General features: G+C 41.5%; 1 protein-coding gene across 3 annotated transcripts in view; it reads right to left on the bottom strand.

Moving 5' to 3' along the window:
• Positions 1–25,942, bottom strand: part of TPD52L1 (TPD52 like 1) — a 97,885-nt gene extending 71,943 nt beyond the window's left edge. For all 3 annotated transcript variants that reach the window (XM_029224270.1, XM_029224271.1, XM_029224273.1), the window contains exon 1: positions 25,733–25,942. In XM_029224270.1, coding sequence (XP_029080103.1) covers positions 25,733–25,751 — 19 coding nt within the window. In that variant the 5' untranslated portion in view covers positions 25,752–25,942. The remainder of the gene's footprint in view (positions 1–25,732) is intronic.
• Positions 25,943–26,349: the final 407 nt, after the last annotated feature.

The raw sequence follows: 26,349 nt of genomic DNA, 5'->3' as shown, positions 1-26,349 counted from the left end.
AGCTGGAGGGATCATACTCCCTGACTTCACACTATACTACAAAGTTGCAGTAATCAAAACAGTATGGTACTGGCACAAAAACAGACATATAGATCAATGGAACAGGATAGAAAGCCCCAAATAAACCAATGAACCTATGGTCAATTAATCTATGACAAAGGGGGCAAGAGTATTCAGTGGAGAAAACACTGTCTCTTCAATAAGTGGTGCTGGGAAAACTGAACAGCTACATGTAAAAGAATGAAATCAGAACATTCTCTAACACCATATACAAAAATAAACTCAAAATGGATTAGAGACCTAAATGTAAGACCATATACTATAAAACTCTTAGAGGAAAACATAGGCAGAACACCCTTTGACATAAGTCGCAGCAATGTTTTATTGGATCCACCTCCTAGAGTAATGAAAATAAAAACATAAATAAACAAGTGGGACCTAATTAAACTTAAAAGCTTTTGCACAGCAAAGGAAACCATAAACAAAAAGACAACCTTTGGAAAGGGAGAAAATATCTGCAAATGATGCTACAGACAAGGGATTAAGTTCCAAAATAAACAAACAGCTCATACGGCTTAATATCAAAAGAAACACAAACAACCCAATAAAAAATGGACAGAAGACCTAAACAGCCATTTCTCCAAAGAAGACATACAGATGACCAACAGGCAAACTTTTCATGTGTGCCTGTTTCAATTATTAGAGAAATGCAAATCAAAACTAAAATGAGGTATCACCTCACACCTGTCAGAATGGCCATCATTAAAAAGTCTACAAATAATAAATTCTGGAGAGGGTGTGGAGAAAAAGGAACCCTCCTACACTGTTGTGGAAATGTAAATTGATGCAGCCACTATGGAGAACAGTATGGAGGTTCCTTAAAAACTAAAAATAGAGTTACCATATGATCCTGCAATCCCAGTTCCTGGGTGTGTATCCACAGAAAACTCTAATTTGAAAAGATATATGTACCCCAATGTCCACAGCATTATTTACAATAGCCAAGACATGGAAGCAACCTAAATGTCCATTGACAGATGAATGGATAAAGAAGATGTAGTGTGTATATATATAGTGGAATATTACTCAGCCATCAAAAAGAATGAAATAATGCCATGTGCAGGAACATGGATGGACCTAGAAATTATCATAGTAAGTGAAGTCAGACAAATATCATATGATATCACTTATATGTGGAATCTAAAAAAATGACATAAATGAACTTATTTACAAAACAGAAATAGACTCACAGACAGAAAATAAACTTATGGTTATGAAGGAGGGTGGGGGGGATAAATTAGGAGTTTGGGATTAACATATACACACAATGATATATAAAATAGATAAACAACAAACACAGGGAACTATATTCAATATTTTATAATAATCTATAATGGAAAAGAATCTGAAATAGAATATTTAACTGAATCACTTTGCTGTACACCTTAAACTAACACAACATTGTTAATTAACTAAACTTCAAAAAAGTAAAAAAAAAAAAAAAATCCCATTCCACATAAGCTAAAAAGGTAACGTTACTGTCAGAGTGTGTAATAAATTCCTCATTTTCAACATAAAAAAAGTATGTGGTCTGTAAAAGCTGTTCTGAAATTTTTAAGCTCTTTTTTGGGCCAAGTACTTCACTAACCTTCTCCATGTTTCATGGCACCAAGAGAGTTAGGGAAAGAACATGAAGTTCTATAGAAAGTTCCATAATATATCCTATTAAGTCAACTTAATTGAATCACCCAAGGCCCTTTTGTCTTTACCTATTATCTACTATCTCCTCATTAAAATACATCACTATAAAACTGAATTATTAAACAGTTATCCATGCAATTGTGATAGCTTTTGATTATGCATTTCTAGTTGCTATGCCATTATGAAGATTATGATATCACAAAGTGTGACTCTTTTTATTGTTTTGTGCTTTCCTTCCAATACAAATATTGTTCCTCATGCTTTTATTTTGTTTGCTCTTTGCCTTGTATATTTTTGCCTATCCCCTTCCTCCCTCAACCTTAAAAAATATTGCTTAAGTTTATTTCTTATAGCAACTTTTCTCCATGCTTTTATTTTTATTGCAACAGTCTCTTTATTTAGATCTTTTACACTGTAATGTAACAATGGTATACTAGATTTTTTTAATTTTATAGTTACGATTTAGTTTGTTTTCTCCTCTTTTTTTCTCTGTTATTTTGCTGGCTTGGTAGACTTTCTGTTCATTCTTTTTTCTCTTGTTAATTTGAAATTTCTACTACTCTTCTCAATTCTATAAGTTGTTGCCTTTCCTTCACAAACAGTGGTACTAAAATCTTCTGAAAACAAAGTGCCTAATACTAGTAATCAGACAAAATCGAATGTTGGCTATCTTATACAAAGCCAACTATTGCTTCCTTCCAGATCCATTATGAATCCTACATCACTTCCTCCTTTGTCCCTGTAAGGTGAGAGCTTGCATTCTTCTCTCTGTGGATATGCCCGCCTCTACTGCAAAGTCCCAGAAGCTGGCCTCCTTGGATGACGCCGGAGGGCCTCATGTGACTTTGGTTTGGTCAGCCAGAGGTTTTCCCAGGAGATCTGTGAGAGCAGAGAGGTAGAAGACTCACTTCAGCCATTTCTGCTGTTCCTGCAGCCAAGCACAGTCTTGGAGGCATCGGCTTTCTGTGGCTGAGGTCCCAGTGTTTGCCCCCCACCAGCTTCATGACGTGAGCCATCCATTTTGCCGGTGCAGACAGGAGCAGGTGTAGCTCAGTTCTGGAGCCAATGGCAGGAACGGCAGCTTGGTGGCAGCAGGTCCCGATGGCAGTGGCTTCCTGATTCCAAATGCTTCTTAATAGTAGCTGTGGCAGCAGCAATATGGGGCCCCAGTTCTGGGAGTAGCTTTAAGAGTTGTTCCTGAAAGCTGAGTCTGGAGTCTACCCCTTTGGCCACTATGATTCTGTGGCCTTTTAACAGGGCTCTGTAACAAATTCCTTCCTGTTTAAAATGGATGGGTGCATTCTGTCCTCTGCCGTTGGACTCTAAATGACATGCCCCTTCCTCCCCAAAGGACTCCCAGATTTTACTGAGATAATAATTGAGTACATTTGGTTTAAGACGAAGTTTCCCTTTCAGTATGTCTCTTCTATGTCAAGACTCCTTATTTAGCTCATATTACACATTCCCAATCACTATCATGATTTATTTACATTTAATCAACATTTGAGTGTCAACCAAGTTGCCAGGGATTGGGCTCTGCAGGAAAAACAACTGCTAAAACTTGATCCCTGGCTCATATAGTCACCTTCACAAGTTTCACAGGTTTTATAGATATTTTCCAGTTTCATTCTCATACAATCCAGTGATGCTTTGTTCATTGTTTTCATTAAACGTCCTTCCCTTACGATCTTCCAGTGGAGTCATACAAAGAAATAACAACAACATCAACCCTTCTTCTGTTCAAGGCCCTTCAGTAGGCACTCTTCATCCATCTGTGCTTCTTTCAAATACTTATATCCTATCACTCCTAAATACAAAACCTAGCTCCAAGCTCACCCCTCCAAAAAGTTCTCCTATATAGTTCTGACCCAGGCTGGCCACCTTGAACCTTCTGGATGCTTCAGTGTTGCATATGCACCTTCAATGCTGCTTTCATTCCCATTTTTCATTCCCATTTTCTTTTCATTTTTCTTTACTGTATAAGGATTGGCTCTACTGGAAATCCCTCAGAGAAGGGGAAGTTGTCTCTTTGGCTGTCCTCAGAGTTTATAACACAGTGACTGGCATGAAGTACTCAAAATAACATGCCTTGCATTCTTAATCCCCACCGTGTGTGTGTGTGTGTCTCTGTGTGTGTGTGTGTGTGTGTGTGTGTGTGTGTGTATTCCAACGTGGTATATAAACACACACACACACACACACACACAAATTGTTTGAGTACTTGGTGTGCAAATTACTTAAACTCTCCAGGCCTCCATTTATTAACCTGCAAAATGAAGACGCTGTCACCTACTGCTTAGCTCTATTTTGATGAACATGAAATGGGATCTTATATGGCAATGCTCTGAGCAGTGGTCCAGGGTCCAGAGGTGAGGAAATGGTAGGGATGATGATGTCTGACAGCCAAGCCAGTGCTCATAACATCCTGACTCCCTCAGCTGTTCTCAGCCAAATTAATTTAATGTCTTCTCCTTTCCATGTACTCCAAAAGCAAAGGCTCCTTTAAGAAGCTGCACCCAGAGCCTGGAATGTCATCATCCATCCAAATGGCAGGTTCCCTCCCTTTCTACCTTCAACCACCTCTCAGAACCACCCCCTCGGCAGGCAATCCTCTCCTGACTGCCTATACAGAGGCAGCCACTGCTCTCCACCTCACAGATCTAAAAGCCTAACTCCTACACTTTGCTCACGACCTCAGCTCATGAATCCTGAAAAACAACTTGTGCTTAGATAGGTAATGGGAAGCAGCCACATAGCACAGGGAGATCAGCTCGGTGCTTTGTAACCACCTAGAGGGGTGGGATAGGGAGGGTGGGAGGGAGACACAAGAGGGAGGAGATATGGGGATATATGTATATGTATAGCTGATTCACTTTGCTATAAGGCAGAAACTAACACACCAGTATAAAGCAATTATACTCCAATAAAGATGTTAAAAAAAATAAAACTAGAAAAGAAAATGACACAGCGCTGTGCGTTTGTTCAGGGTTTACACACTTCCCCTGTGCCTCTGTGTGCTTTGCACATTTGCCTTAGATGCTGTTTAAACTGCTTTGTACGAGGTCCAGCCAAGCAACACACATTTACAGCTATTGGCTTAATAAAGTCCTTCCAGCATTGACTCAGCACCTATGCCTATCTGCCTTCCTAGGGACTCTTGGTCATTATATGCTTAACTGGTTTCTAGAAAGTACAGCTGCAGAGGAGCATAGCAGTGCCTCCGTAAAGTCAGAAGTATCCTAGAGTTAGCCTTGCCCATAAGAACTGCCCCGAAGGGGTGATCTAGGCAAGAGCCACCAGGAGAGCGGCAGTCCGAACTCAACATTCCGAATGAAAGCCAACTGCCCCAGAATCTCTGTAATGTCCTAGAGACTCCTCAGACCCTGAAATCAGTGCACCACCTAATAACAACTCACTCCAGCTCTCCTTTGACAAACTGAGAGAAGAGAGAAATTGTTCAGAGATCTATGGCTCATACCACATCAACGGAAACAGATCAAGCCTGGAGGCTCACAGTTATCTGTGCTGACACATTTTAGCATCCCTCCTAGTTCATCACTGTATCCCAGAATCTATACGTTACTCAGCGCCCAGAAGATGCTCAGGAAATGCTTGTCAGTAAACAAATGTTATCATATGCCTCTATCTAGTTCTGTCCTCAGTGCTAGTGGAAAACATCCAAATCCTGTAACTATTCTTAGTCTGATATTTAAATCCCATGATGTGGTTAGATCTCAGTTTGGTTTCCTCTCTCTTTTTTTTTCTCTAGAAAATAGCATGTACATAATCAGGTAAAATAGCTGGTCTGCCTCGACACTATCGCTGAAGTCCCCAATAGTTAGCTCTTTTTGTACTGTGGCCGATATGTTTCTTGAGTCTCTTAGATAGGTCTGTTATGTAGTTCTCTTGTTTATTCCTAAGTCCTCCTGAAGGTCTTATATTACAGCCTCTTAGTCTTCCTGAATTTTGGTCTTGGCATTGCTACTTATGCTAATCATTTAGATCACGTATTATCAGGTTTGTTACCTCATTGCTACAAATTAATCACTCCAGTATATAAATCAATCAATTAATTTGACATCATATTCACTGCTTGGTTCACTGCCATCAGATTCTCTACCCTTTCTAAATCTTAAAGAGAAAAACAAACAGTGGGCTTGAACCCAACTTCTAAGATTACTTTAAGCCATCATTGTTTCCCCTCTTCTGGTTCTACCTTTGTAACCTGCACAAGAGCAACACCAGGCAGCCTCCTTTGCACTACCAGAAAGCACTGTGAATAGTCACAATTAGATGTACTGAATAGCATTCAGCAAGCATAAAGGGCTATGGTAATAGCAAGTCATTTGGCTGCCATTCCGTGGGCCACCAGAGCTGGAAACTGGTGGGATTCTGTTTCTTTATTTAAAAGAACTCTGAGCAAGTAAATAGAAAACATTTTTGATACCTGAATGTATCATTAGAAAAAACAAGAAACAGTGTTTTATATAGATGTTAAACAGTCCCACTCATGTTTTCAATTATAAGTTGAATTCTACAGAATAGGGTAATTCACACTCTCCTTTATATTCTCTGATAAAGAAAAGTTGAATACATAACACATACATATGCTGAATTTATTTATTTACTTAAAAATTATGTATCACATTTAATTTGAAAATTCCAATTTGTCGGTAATGTCACGACCTTCAAAGTTAAAGTGAAATTTTGCTCAATTTAGAAAAGTTCTAAACCATGCTTGGCACTAACTGGCCGATTAACCATAGCAGATGGTAGGTGACTCTGGGAAAAGACTCACTTTCAAATGTCTATCTTTGAAATCTTAATAATACAAGCCTGCTTTTCTTTTCCTTCCTTCCCTCCCTTTCACCTTCACTCCATAACAGAGTCGAATTGGCTTACGACATCATATATGATGAAATAATAATTACACAAAAATAAAACAGGGCTTGTGCAGCAGTTACGAAAAGACAGAGAAGAAACTGAGACATCTGATGATTCACCAAGACTCTGAGCAGAATAATTATTCACATGATAGAGCGTCAACAGAAGAACAGTAATAACCAGAGCTATGGATTAGAGGTAATGAAAAGGTAGGATCAGGATGGTATCGGAGTTCTGCCTGGTGGTGGATTCAGGTGCATTCAGACACCAGGTAGAAAGTGACTTTCCTTGTTGAAATGGCTATCAAACACTCTCCCTTAACCAGATTGCCTCTAAGAAGCTGCTCCCCAGAGCAACACAGCCCTCTTAAAAACCATTTCCAAATTTTTCTTAGAATGCTCAAACAATGCTATCATGCACGAGAGCAGAAAAGACTCACTTCAAATAAGAGCTGCCTTCTCAGCATTTCTGTCCAAAAAAACATCGCTGGCATTCAGAGTAAGTAAATTGAAGGACTAGAAAAAAGAAGTTAGTACCACTGAAAAGAAAGAAATGAAAGATCATTCTGCTACATTGAAGCTATCCTGTGGAAAAAAACTTGTGCCTTCAATATATACCAGACACAATAAAATTATCAGCATTGTGAAAACAAAACAATAGTACAACTTCAATTATCCTAAAGCCTAAATAGAAAGGGAAAAAGACGATCTGCTCGTGAAGCGCTTTGAGGGATTTACAGAATAAACATTCAACCACGAATACCACGGAAAATTAGCATTCCTGTAGTGGTTCTTAGTTAACAAAGGTCTTTGAGGCTTGTGGGGATTATTATAATTCTTATTCACACTTCAGGGAGTCCAGCCGCTGAGCAATTGCCTTCAACCCAGAGGCTGAGTGGGACTACCCTGTCTTTCTTTGAGCAGCTCTATACTTACTGCCTTTAGCAACAGGGTCTACTTGGGTAATCCACTGTCTTCTAAGGGTCTACTTGGGTTCTACAGAACACAGTGATAAACGAGAAACGGAAGAGATCCAAGGCACAGCGTTTTTCCTCTTGAAGTTCACTGTTGCCTGGAGAGTTAAAGTTGATCAGGCAAGCGACTGGGGAAGTTATGTCCAAATTGCAGGAGAGAACCATGAAGGATGGCTGGAATGCAGTCAGGTACGTCTGTTAAGATTGAGCGGTCTGAAGAAGATGCAGGATTTCAGAGGGACATCAAAGGTCTTTAAGGTTGGGTGAAAAGAATGTTTATATTTTGTAAGAGACAAAGAAATAACAAAATCCAATCAAGTGATGTGGGGCTACAGGTTGCCCTTTAGAAGTCACGGAGTTGTGGACACAGCAATTATAAGTTCAGAATATTCACCAGGGTCACCAGTGGGAATGCAGGCAGCGTCCCAACCCAAATCTCTTCTCCTTGTGCAACTTCAAGTGTACTCAGAAAGCCACGTCTCTCTTCTGGAAAGTAAGCTCAGTTAAAGGCTCTATGCACAGTATCAATCCCAGAGAGAGGCAGAATCATCTACAACCATCACTCCACCCACCACCTTCAGCACTTTACTGTTTTCTTTAGCACTGACCAACAACTAGTATACTACATCTTCAGTTAATTTATGTTGTTTACTATTTGCCTCTTCCCTAGAATATGAACTTCCTGAGGGCAGAAATTTTCATTTTGTTTGCTTGTGTTTTTCTGGAGTCTAGAACAATGTCTTGGGACATAGATTTTTTTTTTATTTATTCACTTATTTTTTAGATATCTTTTTTTATTGAGGTAAAATGGTTTATAACATTATATTAGTTTCAGGTGTAAATATTTTAGATAATTATTGCACAAAGAAATGAATGAATGAAAAAATGAATAAAACCAAAGCCACAGAACTGGGGTACTTGTGGGAAGACATCTGAGTATTTGGTATTTTATATTATGTTTGAGAGAATTTCGTCTATTGAGAGACGATCAGGTTTATAATTACAATTTTAAGTGTTTAATTAGGAAATTGATTTAAATGTGATTTTTAAGTGGAAATCTTACTAAGTTTGTAAGTAATATTAGAACATTTAAGAGAATTTTAGATTTACTATATTTACATATTTAATTTTTAGATTTACAAGATTTAAGTAATTGGGAAGGATGTCAACTAGAAAACTGAAGTACTCAAATATGAAATTGACTATATGAGCTAAATTTGTATGTCATACTATTTGACTGTCATACTATTCAAAGTTCCTTTAAGAGTAATTATTAGCATTTGCTAATTTTATAAATAGAATAAGATTTGCAAGCTGAACTTAAGAGTGTAAGTTTTCTGAATCTGACTGTCATGAATAAAATGTTAATGTTTGAATGAAAAAAATAAACCTCCACACAGTCTTTTCAACAAGACACAGGAACAAATCACCACAATGTGCTGCAGAAGGTGGAAGGCTGCACGTGACAGGATCACAGGGCTGCGAGGCAGGAAGGAAACCCGTGTTCTGTTCTAGTGTCTCCACTTATAAGAAACTAGCCTGGGTCAACGCCCCCATCCCCCCTCCAGATCTCTTGGAGTGTTTTCATCCACAAAATGAGGAGACTGTATGAGATCATTTATTAGTCCCTCCCAACTCTAAATTATGATGCTGTTCCTTAAGGACATAAAACAGATTCCAAATGCCATGGAGGTTGACAGAAGAGGGGGATTACCTCCAGGGAGAAGATCAGAAGTTCATTAGTAGCTGGATGGGATCTGACAAGTTGAAATGAGAGGAACCAGCATTCCAGGCGGACAAAACCACCTGAGCGAAGGGTCTAACATGGGGAAGTAGAAAGTGGGCTTGGAAAACGAAGGGACAGGAAAACGTCCAATGATGAGCAAGCCATCCAGTGCGGCCAAGAGAGCACTTCACCAGTGTGTTGATGAATACATCTCATAGCTCAAAAAGCTAATGTGTTAGTAGCAGCCTTTACTGTATCTGCTAGGACGCCAGAGATATTTTCATAGCACAATGATAGTATTTACACAGGACCTAAACAAACACTTGACTATCAAAATTATTACATCTATTTGTATTAAGATTAGATTTGGGAAGAAGGATATGCTTTTACATTACACAGTTATTTCTTGGGAGCTTATTTTAAAATGACCTTATACTGTACTACTTTATTAGTATAAAAGACTAATCATGATTCAAGTATTCATTTTACAGAATTCACCTTGAGTTCTATGAAACAGTTCTATGATCTGATATTTCTGTAAGAGATTTCCTCTTTAAATTCTCAGCAAAGCTAAAAATACTCTCCAGTGAAAGGTCAGTGAAAATGGGAGAAAAATGGACTCATATTCATCAATATTTCAAACCCTCACAGGTTATCAGCAAAGACTTGGGGGAGGTGGCACATTCAGGGAAGGAAATAAGTGTTTTTCAAGTTCAGTAACTTCTTGCAACATGCAGAATAGTGGACATAAGGATATGGACATATTTTCTCATAAATCTCTACAAAATAGAAAGCAGAGCAGGTCACATGCACATTACAGAAGAAAATGTTACCAAATTATTGTAGCTTTTATTTCTATAAATGAGACTTTCATTTGTCCAGTTAAAATAGTTTTAACAGGTTTGCTGATCCGAGGTTTTCAACTGCACTGAAAATCAGCTGCTCAGGTAAAGCATCCCCACGGGACTGGGCTGCAGTCTCTCCTTCTCGTCCCTCCTCTGCCCTGTTGGACCCTCCGCCCCAGGACAGTCAGAAAAACCTGGGCACCGAAAGCACACGGTTCATTTGCACATCTCATACTGAAGACTATTAAGTATTTGCTCAATATTTGCTTAATGGAGATTGGGAGAAACTGAGTATCTATTTCTTTGTTTGGAAAATATACATCAGGTGTCCAATGACCTCTTCTCTTTTGAGCTGTCTCACGAACAAAACTCTAGGAAAAAAATGTGAAATTCTATATTGAATAAAGATATCACAGGGGAAACTAAGAGGTGATGATAGCATTTCCTGGGAAAGCACCTTTAGACGCATCTCTTGTCCTAAGTTTCTCTCCTCAGCCTCCAGGCATCTCTTCATCTCTCCTGCTCTATTTCTTTTTCTCCTGCTAAGGCTCACTCTTTGTGGGTCCTTCCCTCCCTGCTTCCCATATTTCTCCCTTACCCTCTCCACAGCCCTCTCACCCTCGTTTTCTTAAGAGGAGCAACTTAGTTCTGCCCCAGCTTCTATTTTTATGTCGACATTCCCCAACACCTAAGCTTAATATCTTCTTCAACATTTCAATCTTGGAAACATTCTGTGACAATGAAAGAATACTGAGAATTCTTACTATCACTCTAGCACTTCTTTAATTTGGAGAGCTTTTATGAGAAGTTATAATAAAAAATTTTAAAAACTATTCACTTCTTATAAAAGTTGAAATGTTCATCCCCTATTACACCCTGCCGGGGTTATATAAGACATTATCCACTCAGTTCTTTTCATTCATTCATTCACCGTTTCCTCCACAAATATTTACAGAGTGCTTTCCATGGGCCAGACATTGTTCTGGACACTGGGGATATGGTAATAAAGGAGACAAAGCCCCCGCCCTCAAGGAGTTTAAATGATAGTTGGGAGAAAATGAAGACAAATAGTTATGCATAATATAACATGCCATAGTGCTATGAAGAAAAAGAAGGTAAAGGGAATAGATTGTGATGGGGTTTTACGTATTTATATTTATACATAAATAGTTTTCATTTGTGCATTATTTATTTTTTGAAACATCTGAAATAGCAAGAGCAGAAATCTGCATTTGTCATTAGGAGCTTTACAGAATATTCAGAAATCTCAAGCATGCTGCTAAGCAACAGAAACCGGGATCCTCCAAGGCCCGCCATCCAGAATACACACCTTGCTCCACAGGCTCCGCATTCCTTCAGCAAGGCTGCACTGTAATAATCAACATCCAAGCCACGAGAGATCAGAAATAAGATCAGCTAACTGAAAAGACAAGCACTGCCAGCACTCCCCACCACCCCGATGATCTATTAAATTATTATGAGAGAAGCAATGGAAATGAAGCAAAAAATTTAACCTGTTCGTCCTCAAAACATGTCCAAACGATGAACATTGCTTTGTTATGCCTGCATATCTCTAAGCTTTTACCCAAGTAAAGAAAGAAGGACCCAAAGAGCAATCATTTAAAATATCCTCTTGGGACTTCCCTGGGGGCGCAGTGGTTAACAGTCCGCCTGCCAATACGGGGGACACGGGTTCGAGCCCTGGTCCGGGAAGATCCCACATGCTGTGGAGCAACTAAGCCCATGAGCCACAACTACTGAGCCCGTGAGCCACAACTGCTGAGCCCGTGTGCCACAACTACTGAAGCCCGCGCACCTAGAGCCCGTGCTCCACAACAAGAGAAGCCACCACGAGAAGCCCGCGCACCACAATGAAGAGTAGCCCCGGCTCACCGCAACTAGAGAAAGCCCGCACCAGCAACGAAGACCCAATGCAGCCAAAAATAAATAAATAAATTTATAAAAATTAAATAAAATATCCTCTTGTTAGCAAAATTGCAGTGTGCTTTAGTAGGTAAAATTTATACTTCAGAAAAGAACTTTGCATGCTGGCCAGATGTCCAAATTCCATCAACTTATGTACTTATTTCTATCTTCAACCTACTCATCTTTCCTTAGCTCCAGAGAGCTATATTTAATCGTGTGGTAGGTGGTGTACCACATCCAAAGAATTTTCTGATAAAAGAATGCATTAAACATAGTAACTTGACACCTAACTGCTTCAATAAAAATAGGGTGGTAAGCTCACAAAGAAATGACATTTATTTAATAAATAAATCTCACCTTTCCTTTAATTACCATAATAGTACCCAAGCACCATCCCAAGTGCTTCACGGGCATCATCTCCCTCAGTCATCACCAAACCCACTGGGTGGCCACAACTCTCACCGTTTTGCAGATGACCAAACTGAGACTTGGTTAAGTTAAAGGTCACACAACCAAAAAATAACTGAACTGGGACACGAATCCAAATCTCTGTGACAACATCTGTGCTCTCCACCACTAGGCCAGAGTTCCTTTATCTGACAGAACCTTTATCTTTCTTCTATTTCTTCCTCCTGACTTCTCCCCACATGACCGCACTCATCTTCTCAGCCTGGAGAAACAGCTTATGTGGGTGTACAGTCAATCTCTAAATGAGAAGTACCAGTATCCAGACTAAAATATTAGGAATTACGTTAGGAAATGAAAATACCTAACTTGATTGCAAACTTTCCATATAGAAATGCAAGCAAGCATAGTTCCATTATGATTGTTTTATATATATAGGAACAGCAGCTTTATATATAGAAACATACACACACATTTATACGTGTACATATATATATAGATACATACACAACTTTTTTATTTTTAGAAAGCAACACGGATAAAAGAACTTGAATGAGCCTTTCAAGAACGAGCTAGTCAGTACCTCAAAAGACATCCGATCCAACCCCTCAGGTAAGAGGTGAGCAAACAGACCTGAGAGGTGAGTCATAATGATCTCAAAGCCGAGACCAGACACAAGTCTCCGGGCTCCCAGGCCAGTGCCCTCTCTCTACATCAGACTGCCTCCCAAAAGGGTTTGATCAAGAGACAGATGACAGAAACAACAGAAAGCATCTACCCAGGGAAAAATGTAGATTTATATTGGGGAAAGCAGCCAGGGCTCTCTATAGATATCCTTTGGACCATGTGCCTGACTCAAAGTGGAGAGTCCTTTGGGGCAAATGACTGAGCTGGCACAGCCTGGTAATTAGGGGAAGGGAGAGAGGAAAATGGGGCACAGACCAGTGGGGAAGCTGGACTCTCTCTGCCTCCTGGATTCCTTCTGTGAGCACGTGATCACATCTACAAACTGACCACACAGTCACCAGTCTGCCACAGAAAAAGAAGAGGCCTGCTGACAGAAAGTAAGGGTTACATTTCATGGTGATACTGGTAGATGGACTCTGGTCTTGCAAGAATGGCAAACCCTGGGTCAGTTTGTTCTTTTTATGGGGGAAGTCGCAGGGAATGGAACATATTTTTTCATTTATTTAACTACTATGCTTCAAACTATTTTCTTCACATTTATTTTTTCCCATTCATGCAATTATCCAATACTGAACTGAGTCAGTAGAAAGAGCCAGTTGATTTCAGTGGAGCACTAACAAGGAACCAGTAGACTCTCAAAAAGATTGTAACTTGCTTCATTCATTTAACAAATATCGATTGAACCCCTATTATGTGTAAGCTCCAGGTACTGGAGATTGAGCACTGACGAACACAGTAAAATATTTTGGCCTCAGTGAACTTACTTTTAGGAGGGGTAGGAAAAGCCAAGGGAAAAAAAATACATTAGGTAAAATAGACAGTATGTGAGAGGGGAATAGCGGCTAAAAAGAGAAATGGAAAGCAGGTTAGGGAAATATCAATAGTAAGTGTCTCTGTGCACCTGAGTGGTGAGGGTGTAGGGTGAAGTGTCATGTAAAGAGGCCACAACGACATGATCATCACTAACCTTTGCGGGGCCCACAGCAAGAGCGCAAAGGAGGCACACAGCCTGTCCTCTCTTCCCACAGACACGCTGCACCATGTTAGCTACCAACTGCCACATGGCATGTTACCATGAAGTTAGCTGCTTCAAATGACATGCTTCTATTATCTCTGAGCTTCTGTGGGTCAGAAACCTGGGCACAGCTTGGCTGGGTCCTCTTTCAGGGTATCACAGGGCAGTAAGCTGTAACCCAGGTGTCAGCCACGGTGCACTCTCTTTTTTTCTTTTTTTTTAAAAATTAATTAATTAATTAATTAATTTTTGGTTGCTGCACGTGGGCTTTCTCTAGTTGCAGCGAGCGGGGGCTACTCTTCGTTGTGGTGCACGGGCTTCTCATTGCGGTGGCCTCTCTTGTTGCGGAGCACAGGCCCTAGGTGTGCGGGCTTCAGCAGTTGTGGCGCGCGGGCTCAGTAGTTGTGCGTCGTGGGCTCTAGAGCACAGGCTCAGTAGTTGTAGCGCACGGTCCTAGTTGCTCCACAGCATGTGGGATCTTCCCGGACCAGGGCTCGAGCCCGTGTCCCCTGCACTGGCAGGTGGATTCTTAACCACTGTGCCACCAGGGAAGCCCAGCGCTCTCATCTAGAAGTTTGACTGGGGAGAATCCACTTCAAGTCTCACTCAGGTTGTTGGCAGAATAATTTCCTGGCATCTACAGAGCAGAAGGCCTTAGGTTTTTGCTGCCTTCCTCAGGTCCTAGAAAACACCCACAGTTTCTAGAAGCTGCCCAAAGTTCCTGGTCACGTGAGCTTGTCTAACACAGCTGCTTCCTTCATCAACCCACCAGGAGAGTCTCAACTCCAGTCTGCTAAGACAGAGTATTATTAAAGTAACATAATCAAAGGATAACATCCCATCATGTCTGTCACATGCTGTTAGAAGCGAGTCACAGGTCCTGCCTGAAATCTCGGTGGAAAGACCATACAGGGGTATGAAAACTGGAAATCATTCATCACCTGGGGTCACCTAGAGGTCTGTCCATCACAAGCACAAACAGGGGTTCCTGTGCACGTGCATGGGGAAACCTAGCCCAGTGAGTTTATATCGGAACTCTCAAACAGAACGTGCATCAGAATCATTGGGAGGGCATTTTAAAACACAGATGGCTCGCCTCCAAAGTCTCTGATTCAGTAGGTCGAGAGCGGGGCTTAAGAATTTGCACTTCTGACAAGTTCCCAGGTGAAGCCCATGATGCTGGTCAAGGGATCACATTGACAACCAGTACCCTAGCCTGTATGTCCAAGCGGCTCCCACTGCCAACTCCAAGAGCAGCCTGCCCGCCATCTCTCAGGATGGAGAATGTTCACCCTGGCAGCATGGTCTACTCTTGGAAGCACAGGCAAGCCTGGTAACACACTGAGGGCTGTTTGCGCAGAGAATTCTGGAGTCCCGGGTACCCAGAGCTCGGTCTAGAAGAAGAGGCATAGGTTCTAGGCGGGTCTATAGACTACTCATTCCAGACAAGGCCCACACAGAAGGCTAAAATGGGGTCCTCTAAAGTTAATGGCTCAGGAAAGGTGTCAAGAATTGTGAAGTGTTGGATTTTGCCCCACTTGCAAGCAAACAAATTAGCCTGCCAGTTTCATAGATGTTGGCAGAAGATACAAGACTCCTGGGTCACAGAAAAAAGAAAATGTATTACTCACAACAATAGCAGTAGCCATAGCAACATCATTGCACCAGTTCCCTAAGCCCTAATTCCACAAGGGTGACGTGCTGAGGGCCGATTACACAGTGGGATGTGTTTCCGCGAGTAGCACCGAGATTAGGATGCTCCGATTTTATACAGGGGCTGCTAGCAAATCTGCACGACATGGGGTCCAGAGGGAGTCCTGATCTTTATTATCTTGGACGGTAAATCTACCTGCCCCTAAGGGAGACAGTCTCTGTCTTCCAAGGCTGCCTGCTATGCAAAACCTCCTTGAAAAGAGAGTCAAGGGAAAATTAGCTGTGAATGCCTTTGCTCACAAGACCAGTTGCGCAGAAACTTGAGAGACCGACAGAGAACTGTCTCCTGACAACAGGGGCCCAGTTGCCAGGACTAAGGGTAACACTGAAGGTACTGTGGGAGAGTTAGGGAAAGTAGCTGAGGGAGAGTTTCTGAGGCAGAAGGCTCAGAAGGCTCAGCTGAAAGGCTCTGAAGAGGCAGCAAAGGGAACTCCAAAGGAGAGCATTAGGAGATAAGGTCGGGGAAACAACGAGGAGGAAGGGAAATCACGCAGCACCCTTGTGGCCACAGTAAGGACCCTCCTCTTTATTCTCAGTGAAAGGAGGAGTTCCTGCAGAGTTCTGCAGGGAGGAATGGCATGATACTACCTGTTTTGAGACGATCACTCTCGTTACTATGCTGGGAATAGACTGAAGACAGGCCAGGGCCCAAGCAGGGAGACCAGCTAGGAAAATCCTGCAGGAACTCAGGTGAGAAATAGTGGTGGCCTGGACCAAGGTCAGCAGAGAGGGTGGGAAGCTGTCCCCCCAGCTAGGAAAATCCTGCAGGAACTCAGGTGAGAAATAGTGGTGGCCTGGACCAAGGTCAGCAGAGAGGGTGGGAAGCTGTTCCACTCTCAATATATTGTGAAAGTAGAGCTGGCATGACAGACTGGAAATGGGATATGGATATGATGGGGGGGGAACCCCAAAACAAAAACCTTTCCTGGGATAGGTTTTGGGCTTCCATGTTTGAAATGGAGTTGCCATTAGCTGAGATGGCAATAACTTTGGGAGATACTGGGAGACTAGGGTTATTTCAGAGGAAGAAGATCAGAAATTCAATGTTAGACATGTTAAGTTCAAGATTTTAGACATTCATGCAGACGTAGTAAGTGAGTAGGCTGAAGGTGAGGGGCCAGGTCCAGGCTGGGAAAATAAATTTGGGAGTTGCTGGTTTGTTGGCGTATGGATTGAATTTAAAAGCACAAGTCACGAGGAGCTCACCAAGAGAGCGAGTGCAGATAGAAGGCAAAGGACACTGAGGGGGGGCTTGCGAAGAAGGAGGGGGGCAAAGTGCTTGGCATCCTGGAAACCAAGAGAACAAAGTGCTCCAGGGAGGAGGGAATGAGCAACTGCGCCAAGAGATGCTGGTAGGTCAACTAAGATGGGGACGGTCGGAGGACTGACCACTGGATTTTTAAAGAGAAAGAGCTAATTTTCTCTTTCCTCAAAGAGAACCCAAATTCAAAGCAATTACATGGGACCGTTATAACTCCACCATATATAACAGGTCCCATTACATTAATCCAAAATATCTATTTTCCCTCAGCCTTGAGGAAGGAATAAGAAGAAAGGACAAAAATCTGAGAAAGGCAACTCTGCAGAGGCAGGCACAGGGCGTCACGGGGAAGAGAGGGCCAAGCAAAACACTGGCATCAAGTTCTTTTTTTCCTGAGGTCAGATCTCCACAGGAGGTAGTTTTTGTACTTACATGTTGTGAATTCCTGGGTCATTGCAAACAAGCATATTTAACTGTAAGTACACAACATGTGGGATGACACTAAATATAAATGGATTTTTTCTCTACAGTAGCAAAAGTCATAAAAAGTTATATTTGTATCTAATTGTAAGATTTGGGATAGTAGATTATAAAATGTTAGTGCTAATACCACTATTATTTGTCCAGTTCTCTTAATGAGGGAAGTCAGCAACCCTATAACATACCTAATCAAAGAACTTAAGTCAATGTGGTGTGGGCAATATTGTGATTCCAATTCTTTTCAAATGTATACCTGAATCTCTTTTCAGATGTGTGTTTTACCGCTGCTTTTTTACTGTTACTCAACCGACCTCCCTTTTTCTTCCAATACGAGATTTGCTTTTCAAATGTAGTGGATTTTTTATTTGTAAGTACAAGGGCCTTTCTCCCTTGTGGACGCCAAAACCCTTGCTCGAAAGGAGGGGCCTGGGTCTCAGGCCTTCTCCTGCATGCAAGAGAATCTGTAAAGCATATGCGTTGAGCACTACCATGAAGTGACCACCTGCCTTCTGGCTGGTGGATACACTCCCCTTATGTCTTCACGTGCAGATTTTATCAAAATAGCAAGATCATATTTCAAAAAATTTCTGCATGTGTATTCTTGTCTCTATACATTGTATCTATGCATCTTATCTCATCTGTATACATTCTCTGTCACAGGGAAAAAAACGCAAAGTCCTAATCCTCCTTCTTTCAGGGACAGTGTCATTGAGAGTGGACTATGGGAACCTGATGGAACATCTCATAATGACTGCAACCATGCCTGGCACACAGTAGGCCCACAATAGATATTTTCCTTGTCAGTAATGTCCTTCATGGAATGAGGAAAATAGAAATAGGTGAGTGCTTATAAGAACCTTCCAATCACTTGAAATAAACTTTGCAGGAAGAATGAAGATCTCGAAATTTCCAGATGGAGACCTGGGGTATCAAAAGAGGAATAACGAGGCCAAAGACTTCAATTTCCTCCTGGCCTAACTCTTGTCCTAACTCTTAAGTAAGGGAACCATCTTTCCATGATGTCTTCATGTGGAAATGAATCCATTTTGAAATCCCGAATGTTGGAAATACTTATAAACAATTTTCTTTTCTACTCTCATTATTGCTACTCTCAGCTCATTCATGTGCAGGGGGGAAAATCAGTGAAAAACAAATAAACAAATATCCAACAGCCAGAGACTCTGAAACTGAGAAATCTGAAGAGATCCCTTCTCACCGTCCCCAATCCCTAGTTACCTTTTTCTTTTGAATGAATCAGTTCTGTTTCCAGAATACTTGACAAGGTGCTCTTGTTATTGATTGACAAAAGAGGTGTCTAATTATAAGAAAACTGCATTTTGCAATTTCCAAGGGCTTGGAGGATTCTATGTTTTAGATACACAGCAGGGAAAATGTAATTTGCGTAAGGTGCAAATAACCATGGATAAGTCTGGAGATGAGGTATAACATATACACACATTTTCAGTGTGTGGTACATCATTTGGCTATAGCACAAATAGTCAAGTGTCAGATTTTTGTCTTTTGAGAAAGAAGCAATATGGTGGTGAAGAAGGGGTACTCTTGGAGATTTGTGGTTTTATTCTGGGAATTTCACACCCTCTGCATCAAAATGTAGCACTTATAAACGACTCACACTGTGAGAAACTATTTAAAATTCATCTTTCCTTGAGGACCCAAAGCTTTCATTTAGCCAACTCAAATTCATTAAAATGTCCTACTGCCTTCCCTGGTGCATTAATAGTGATTCTTAATGTAATGTATAGATTTTAAATAAATTACACTTCATTTCTAAAATATTCAATGAAAAGTAGAATGACAGGCTGGAAAATCCACAGATTGGGGTCATCCTTTACGTGTTCTTAACTGCATCCTAACTCCGTAAGTTTAAAAGGTGGCTTCAAAGTGTTGCTGGGGACCTTCCAAAACTGCAGTAATGAAGAACGTCCACATACATGGAGAGCAAGCCAGGCTGATGACTGGGACTGCCACCCTCTTTTCTTCAATTGCCATTTTTAAAAATTAATTTTTATTGGAGTATAGTTGATTTACAATGTTGTGTCAGTTTCTGCTGTACAGCAAAGTGAATCAGTTATACATATACATATATCCACTCTTTTTTAGATTCTTTTCCTATATAGGTCATTACAGAGTATTAAGAAGAGTTTCCTGTGCATATATTATACAATAGGTCCTTATTAGTTATCTATCTTATATATAGCAGTGTGTATATGTCAATCCCAATCTCCCAGTTTATCCTTTCCCCCTCTTTCCCCCTCGGTAACCATAAGTTTGTTTCAATTGCCATTTTAGACCACAAAAATTTAACACAGAGATTGCTACAGTAGCTTAAGGACAAACCCTCTGATGATTCAATTTTTTCCACCAGGTACCTTCTTAAAGTAGGTATTGTGCTAACATGCTGGGAGACGGTTAAATTAAAACATATCGGGGTAAACAAGTAATTTTAATACTCATGAGACTATAAAAATCTTTCTTTCTTGGGTATTCCTTGAGATGAGTCTTTTTAGCGGGCATCTAGAGTGTACAGACCCTACTTTGTGGAGGCAAGCAGGTAGATGCTATGCCTTTTATTTATTTTAAAGTCCTGAGATTACGAGATGTAGACGAACACGAAGTGGAATAACATATTTGAACCATTCCACCTTTGAAATGGCTTTTCCTTGCAGCTGCTGATAAAATTCCGTACTGGTTCTAAGAATCACATGGCCTGTGATTTTACAGAATTTCCCATCTTGAAAACAGAACTAAAACAGCAAGCTGTTGCTACATAAGCACCCCTACCCCAACTTGCCATAATACGGGGCTTATTCTTGCAGACCTCAGCTATTCTGGGTCATATGCCCAGACCTAGACGCTGCCCATATATGCAATGGACAGTATGGTTAAATTCTGCCCTTTTAAAACCCCCTTGACCATACTCTATTATTTTTAACTTTGCACACTGACCACTTATACACACCAACTTAAGGAGATGGTATAGAATATTAATAAAATCCCAAAGTGTGGAGTCAAACTCTCTGATTCCAACTCTGGGCTCCAACACATCCAAGACCTATGAATTAAAGGAAGTTGTGCAACTACTCTGTCATTTAGTTTCTTCATCTGTAAAACGAAAATAGCATTACCTTCCTCTTGACTTTGTTGTATTTAGTAATAACATGATTTTTTTTTAAGTGCATAATAGCATGGCATCTGGCACTTTAAAAAAAATACAGTATTATTGTTTTTATCACCCTCATTGTGAATTAGTTCTAATTAGTACTTTAATACTCAAAAAGTCCCAATGAGATGGAAATATATCATGTAGCTAGTTCTATGTGCCATTACCCATAGGAATGACTCTTCTTGGTTGCCCTCCCTGGAAAGATGACCCATGTCAATCAAACACATCTTTGCTTCCCGTTGGCATATACTGCCCATCCCATACTGAGAAATGGTGTAGTATAGTGGTGGAGCTCACACTCTGGACTCAGATGGACTTGCAATTGAATTCTGCCTGCCTCACTGAATTTTTCTGACCTTCAGTTTTCCCTGTCTATAAAATGAGTTAAAAGTAATAGTATCTATCCCATGGTGTCATTAAAAGATTCAATAAGATAATGCAGGTAAAGTTCTTTGCTACTAAAAACATCAGCAAATGTTTATAGAGTACTTACAAAGTGTCAGGTACCGTTTTAAGCACTTTGCATATATTAACTCGTTAAATCCTCATTACAGTCCTATGAGATAGCTGTTATTGTTTTCCTCACTTTATGTATGGGGAAACCAAGGCCCAGAGAGATCAAATACATTTTTCAGGGTCATGTTAATGATAAGTGACCATGGTAGGATCAAAATACAAGCAGTTTGACTTGATTCTGGAATCTTAACCACTATCCCCTGCTACCTCTCAATAGTAAGTGCTTATTGAATATTTGCTATTACTATAGTAATCAATAAATATTTGTTGAAATATTTATTTGACAAATCATTATTTGTCAAAGTATCAATACTTATTTTTTACTTAGCTCCCTAAGTACCAAATCTTATGACTGGCCAGAAAAATGGACTCTTTTGCTTATAGGTTTTTTGAAGCAACTTCTCAGATTCTGCCTACCAAGAGTATCAAGAAAATAAGGTGTATATTAGGGAATGCAATTCAAAATAGGTTCCAATATACTATAACATCTATGATTTGTGGTTCCAATATACTATAATATCTATGATTTATTATGACTCCATTTTATAAGAATTTTAAGTGCAACAATAGTACATGATTTGTTGCAAATGATTGACTTTATCTTATATAAACATCATTAATTACTTTAAAACTTTTATTTAGAGGGAAAATAAAACAATAGAAGGTAGCTCTGAAGACACTAAGAATGCTCTTCATAATATTTTCAAAAGTCATTAATCAAAATGTGTAATACCTAGCTTCCACAGTTTGAGGTTTATGATTATATGGCCTGAAATGTGGAAAACAGATTTTTTTTCCTTGGGTATCTGATCCCTACAATATAAGAGACTTGACCTGTTGCTATTTATGAGAGGAGGGATTATTTTACTGCTTTGTAAAAAAAAAAAAAAAAAAAATGCCTTGTTTACAAAGCAAGAATTTGTTTTCATGGAATATTAATAAAAAGGTTATAACTGTATTCATTTTTCTAGAGCTCATTCCTTGCTTCATTTTCTTTTCTTATCCTGGCTTGTTTTCTTTCATCTGTTTCTAATTTACATTACCTTGCTGTAATGTAATTTACATTACCTTGTTTCATATATCTGTATAAACTGCCCTGAGCTCTTCCTGGAAAAAGATGAGTGCAAATAAACGTCCTTTGAGCAAAGTAGAAAGTAAGGTAAATATGACCTTTTCACTTTAATGGAATCTGCAAACAGGATTAATCTGATGTTTATTGCTTTATGTCATTCATGGACTTATGAGAATCCTCCTGAGCAGAATGTCTGAATACAAAAAATAGTTACTGTAATTTGGCTGAATAATGGCACCCAAAGATATCAGGTCCCAATCACTGGAACCTCTGAATGTTACCTTATATGGGCAAAGGGTCTTTGCAGATGTGATGAAGTTAAGGATCTTGGGATGGGGAGATTATCTTGGATTACCCAGGGGAGCTCTAAATGAAATCACAAGCATTCTTAAAAGAGAGACAGAGGGAGATCTGACAGACAGAAGAGAAGGCAATATGACCACAAAGGCAGAGACTGGAAAGATGCAGCCAAAGAATACCAACAGCCACCAGTAGCTGGAAGAGGTATGGAAAACTTATTCCTTAGAGCATCCAGAGGGATCGAAGCCTTGCTGACATCTTAATTTTGGTCCAGTGATAGTGACTTTGGACTTCTAGCCTCCAAACTGTGAGAGAAAACATTTCTGTTGGTTTAAGCCACTAAGTTTGCAGTAATTTGTTACAGCAATTATAGGACACTAATACAATTATTAATCTGAATACATACAAGTGTGAAGTGAAATTTTGCCTTTTAACATTAAAGACAATGGGAAAGACAGAAAGTTATTTCCTAGAGTAATGAAATATTGAAAGGTAGTTCAAAAGGATCAGGAACTTTAAAGGACTGCCATATGTTTCAGGAAAATGCTACATTCCTAAATAAATTCTCTAATATATCATTTTTATGAAAGCAAATTCTCTACTACCAGGAAAACAACTGGCAACGTTGGCCTCCTGTGGGCCTCTCACTGCATACTGTTCTCCAGGCCCTCTTCGTGGAATGGCTCTGCTCCTAACCCCACTTCTGTGTTTTACCTTCTACCAAAGTCAAAGAACATATCTGCAGCATTTCACTTAGGGAAACGTCTCTAGGACCCGCTGCTGCATTTATGGAGTGATGTGTGCAAATCATATCCATAGCATTTGTGGCGGGGGGCGTGGTCCCCTGCAAAGTACATGGGGATATCTTATCAGCAGCTGACCACTTAACCTCACTCAGTTTTGCTTTTCTCTAGATCAAGAGGCAGAAAGAGAAGCCATCCCCACTCTAGGTAATTCTAAAATAAACGGTGTTGAAGATAGAAACATGCATTTAGGAAATCACAGGACTCTCTTAGAATCTAAGAGGCAATTCATTTAGCCAGAGTAACGTGCGAAGGGGCAAGAAGATCTTGAACTTGATGTTACAAGAAATTTACATCTTTGACCTGTTTCCTTTCTGGAGAACGGGAAGGGCAACACTACCTAGCTCATGAGACTGCTGTGAAGAAGAAATGAGTCAACACATGTAAAGCACAAAGAGCAGAAACAGGGACACAGTGAACAAACTCTGCTGGTTTGATTATCACCTACTAGGCCAGGAGATTTTTCAGGCTCTTGCTACACTGTGGCCCTCTTCTTATCGTTAAGATGCTTGCAATTTTACATTTTACTTATCAAATAACTATCAAATTAATGTCCATCTCTTCCTCTACTGTAAATTTCATGAAGCAGAGATCAAGGCCATGTTTGTTCCTCCTAGCACAGTGCTTGGCCAAGGAAAGCACTGGAATATTTGTTAAGTATATTTCTCAAGTAAAGCAAACGAATGACACTAGTGGGTCCAATCTGTAGTTTCAGTAACCTGATGAATGTTTCCTATCTGCTGTGCCAGAGTAACAGATTCTGTTACTCACTCACTGAGTGAGTAACCTCACTGAGTAACAGATTCACCTGGGAAGATTTCAAATATATCCATGCCCAGGCCCCAGAGATTCCAATTTGATTGGTCTGGAATCTGCCAGGGCCTGTATTTAAGACTGCAAATAATTCTAATCTGCAAAGCAGGTTGGAAAGCTCCAGCCTTGTTTCCACCTGCTTCAGCTTAGGAGTGAAGGCCTCCAACCTGACCTCTGCTTTTGAATTTGACCAACAACCCTTGGTTGAATTCTCCTTTCCTATTTAGAGAGTGCGGGAAAAAATACTGGAATTGGCAGCTTTATGCACAGGATCTTGGCTGATGGTAAGAACGAGGATGGTTTGTACTGTTCAGACCATCGTAATCCTGGCAGCAAACCTGCTGGGTGGCTCCAGGCCCAAGTATCTGCCAAGTCGCTCACATGCAAGACGCTTAGGCCTCTAAAGGGCGAGCACATAGGGTCATGAACCTCTTCTTCCTTTTTTTTTTTAAAACGGGTTTTTAATTTATTTTAAAAAGCCTTCACAGAATTTCCCGCAGTGTGTTAGAAAGGTGGTGGTGATTGTTTTAAAGGCTGAACTCTGCCCCCTGATCCCTTCTTGGCGTTGCTCCCAAGACAGACTCCAGAGTCAGTGTCCTTCCTACCAGTCTCCTGTTCCACCTCCGCCCACCTCTGTTTCTTTCCACCGACCATTTACTTCCACTCTTGTACGATGCCTTCAGGATTCCCTAACCCTCGTCCGCGTGTGACCCCAAGACACCAGGCTGCCCTTGGTGAAGCGGTCTCGGGCTCCTCGAGCGGGCGACCCCAGGAGCTGGGAGCGTGACGGCCAGACCGTGGCCGGCGGCCCTGCGCGCCTGGGGAGGCAGAAGTCGCTCCCGACCGTGGGAAACAGGGACACCCGTGTCGAGCTGCTGAAGATCAGCGGGCGGTAAAGGTCTCCCGGCCTTGGAAGGCAGGTCCAGGCCCTGCAAACCCCTCGCGTAGCCGGGAGAGCCGGGTCCCGCGGAACCACCGCCGCGGCGCGCGCCGCGCTCAGCCCGGGACTTGGGAGCTGCGGGACGCTAGCCCTCCGCTCAGGGCAGGAGGCGTAGCGCTCCCCGCTACTCCCCGCGGGGAAAAGGCAACGAAACGCGGACTCCGGTCCCTGCCCAACAGGTTCTTTGGGCGCCCACGAGGCTCGGGAAGCGTGTGGGCGACGGGCTGGGAAAGGAGTAGGGCATTCCGCTGGCGCATTTCCTGCGGAGGGTCCTCTGCACTTAATGCGTCCTTCACTGGTCCCCAGCCCCACAGCAAGTCCTGAGTTTGGGGAGCAGGAATTGCCCCGCAAGCGCGGGTAGGAGCGGAGTTGCGGGCATGTGGTGCGGTCACCCACCAGCTCGGTCCGGGAGCAAAGTTAGGTGATGCAGGGAAAGGGCCTTTACGTTCCCCAGGGCCTGACCCTCAGGGCGGTCGGCGACCACTCACCTCGTGCCTGCGCCTCCATGGTGGCCGACTTCGGACTGAGCGCGGCGGGGGCGCCCGGCGCTTGGAGGAGAAGCAGCAGCGGTGCCCGAGCTCGGAACGCAGCTGGCACAGCCGCTCTCGTCCTCTTCCTGCAAGCTTGTAGCGAGCGCAGCGCTGAAAGGGCGGGGACCGCGGAGCGGCCTCAGCTGCCCGCTTCTGGTTACCTCCGCCCCTTCCAGTCCACCTGGCCCAGGCCTCGCGGGGAGGGAGCCTACCGCTGGGCGCCACCTGCCGGCCGCTCCGCGCATCGGGCGGACGGCGCCCGCTCCGGGCTCTGGGCGCGTGCTCCGCCCTATGAAGGCTTGAGGTCGGCTGTGCCTTCACTGTTTTGTGTATTTGGGGTTTTTTTAGTGAATACATTTATTGATACCCATTTTATATAGTTCAATGAAATAATCCACAAATTTAAAAGCATTTTTCTTTTGGATATCACCATGGTCCATGTAAATACTTAACTGTCAGAATCGTCTGCAAGTAGCACTCCAAGTCACGTGTTTAAGTTTACAGACCTGAATATACATATTTCATTAAACAGTGGCACTTATGTACTCAAGTGATCCAGTGGCTTTGGAATTTAT

This window comes from Monodon monoceros, unplaced genomic scaffold (genome assembly GCF_005190385.1).
Source record: "Monodon monoceros isolate NGI ecotype Baffin Bay Population unplaced genomic scaffold, NGI_Narwhal_1 Super_Scaffold_15, whole genome shotgun sequence".
In the NCBI taxonomy this organism is placed as follows: domain Eukaryota; kingdom Metazoa; phylum Chordata; class Mammalia; order Artiodactyla; family Monodontidae; genus Monodon; species Monodon monoceros.
This window is presented reverse-complemented; position numbering and strand designations above follow the sequence as displayed.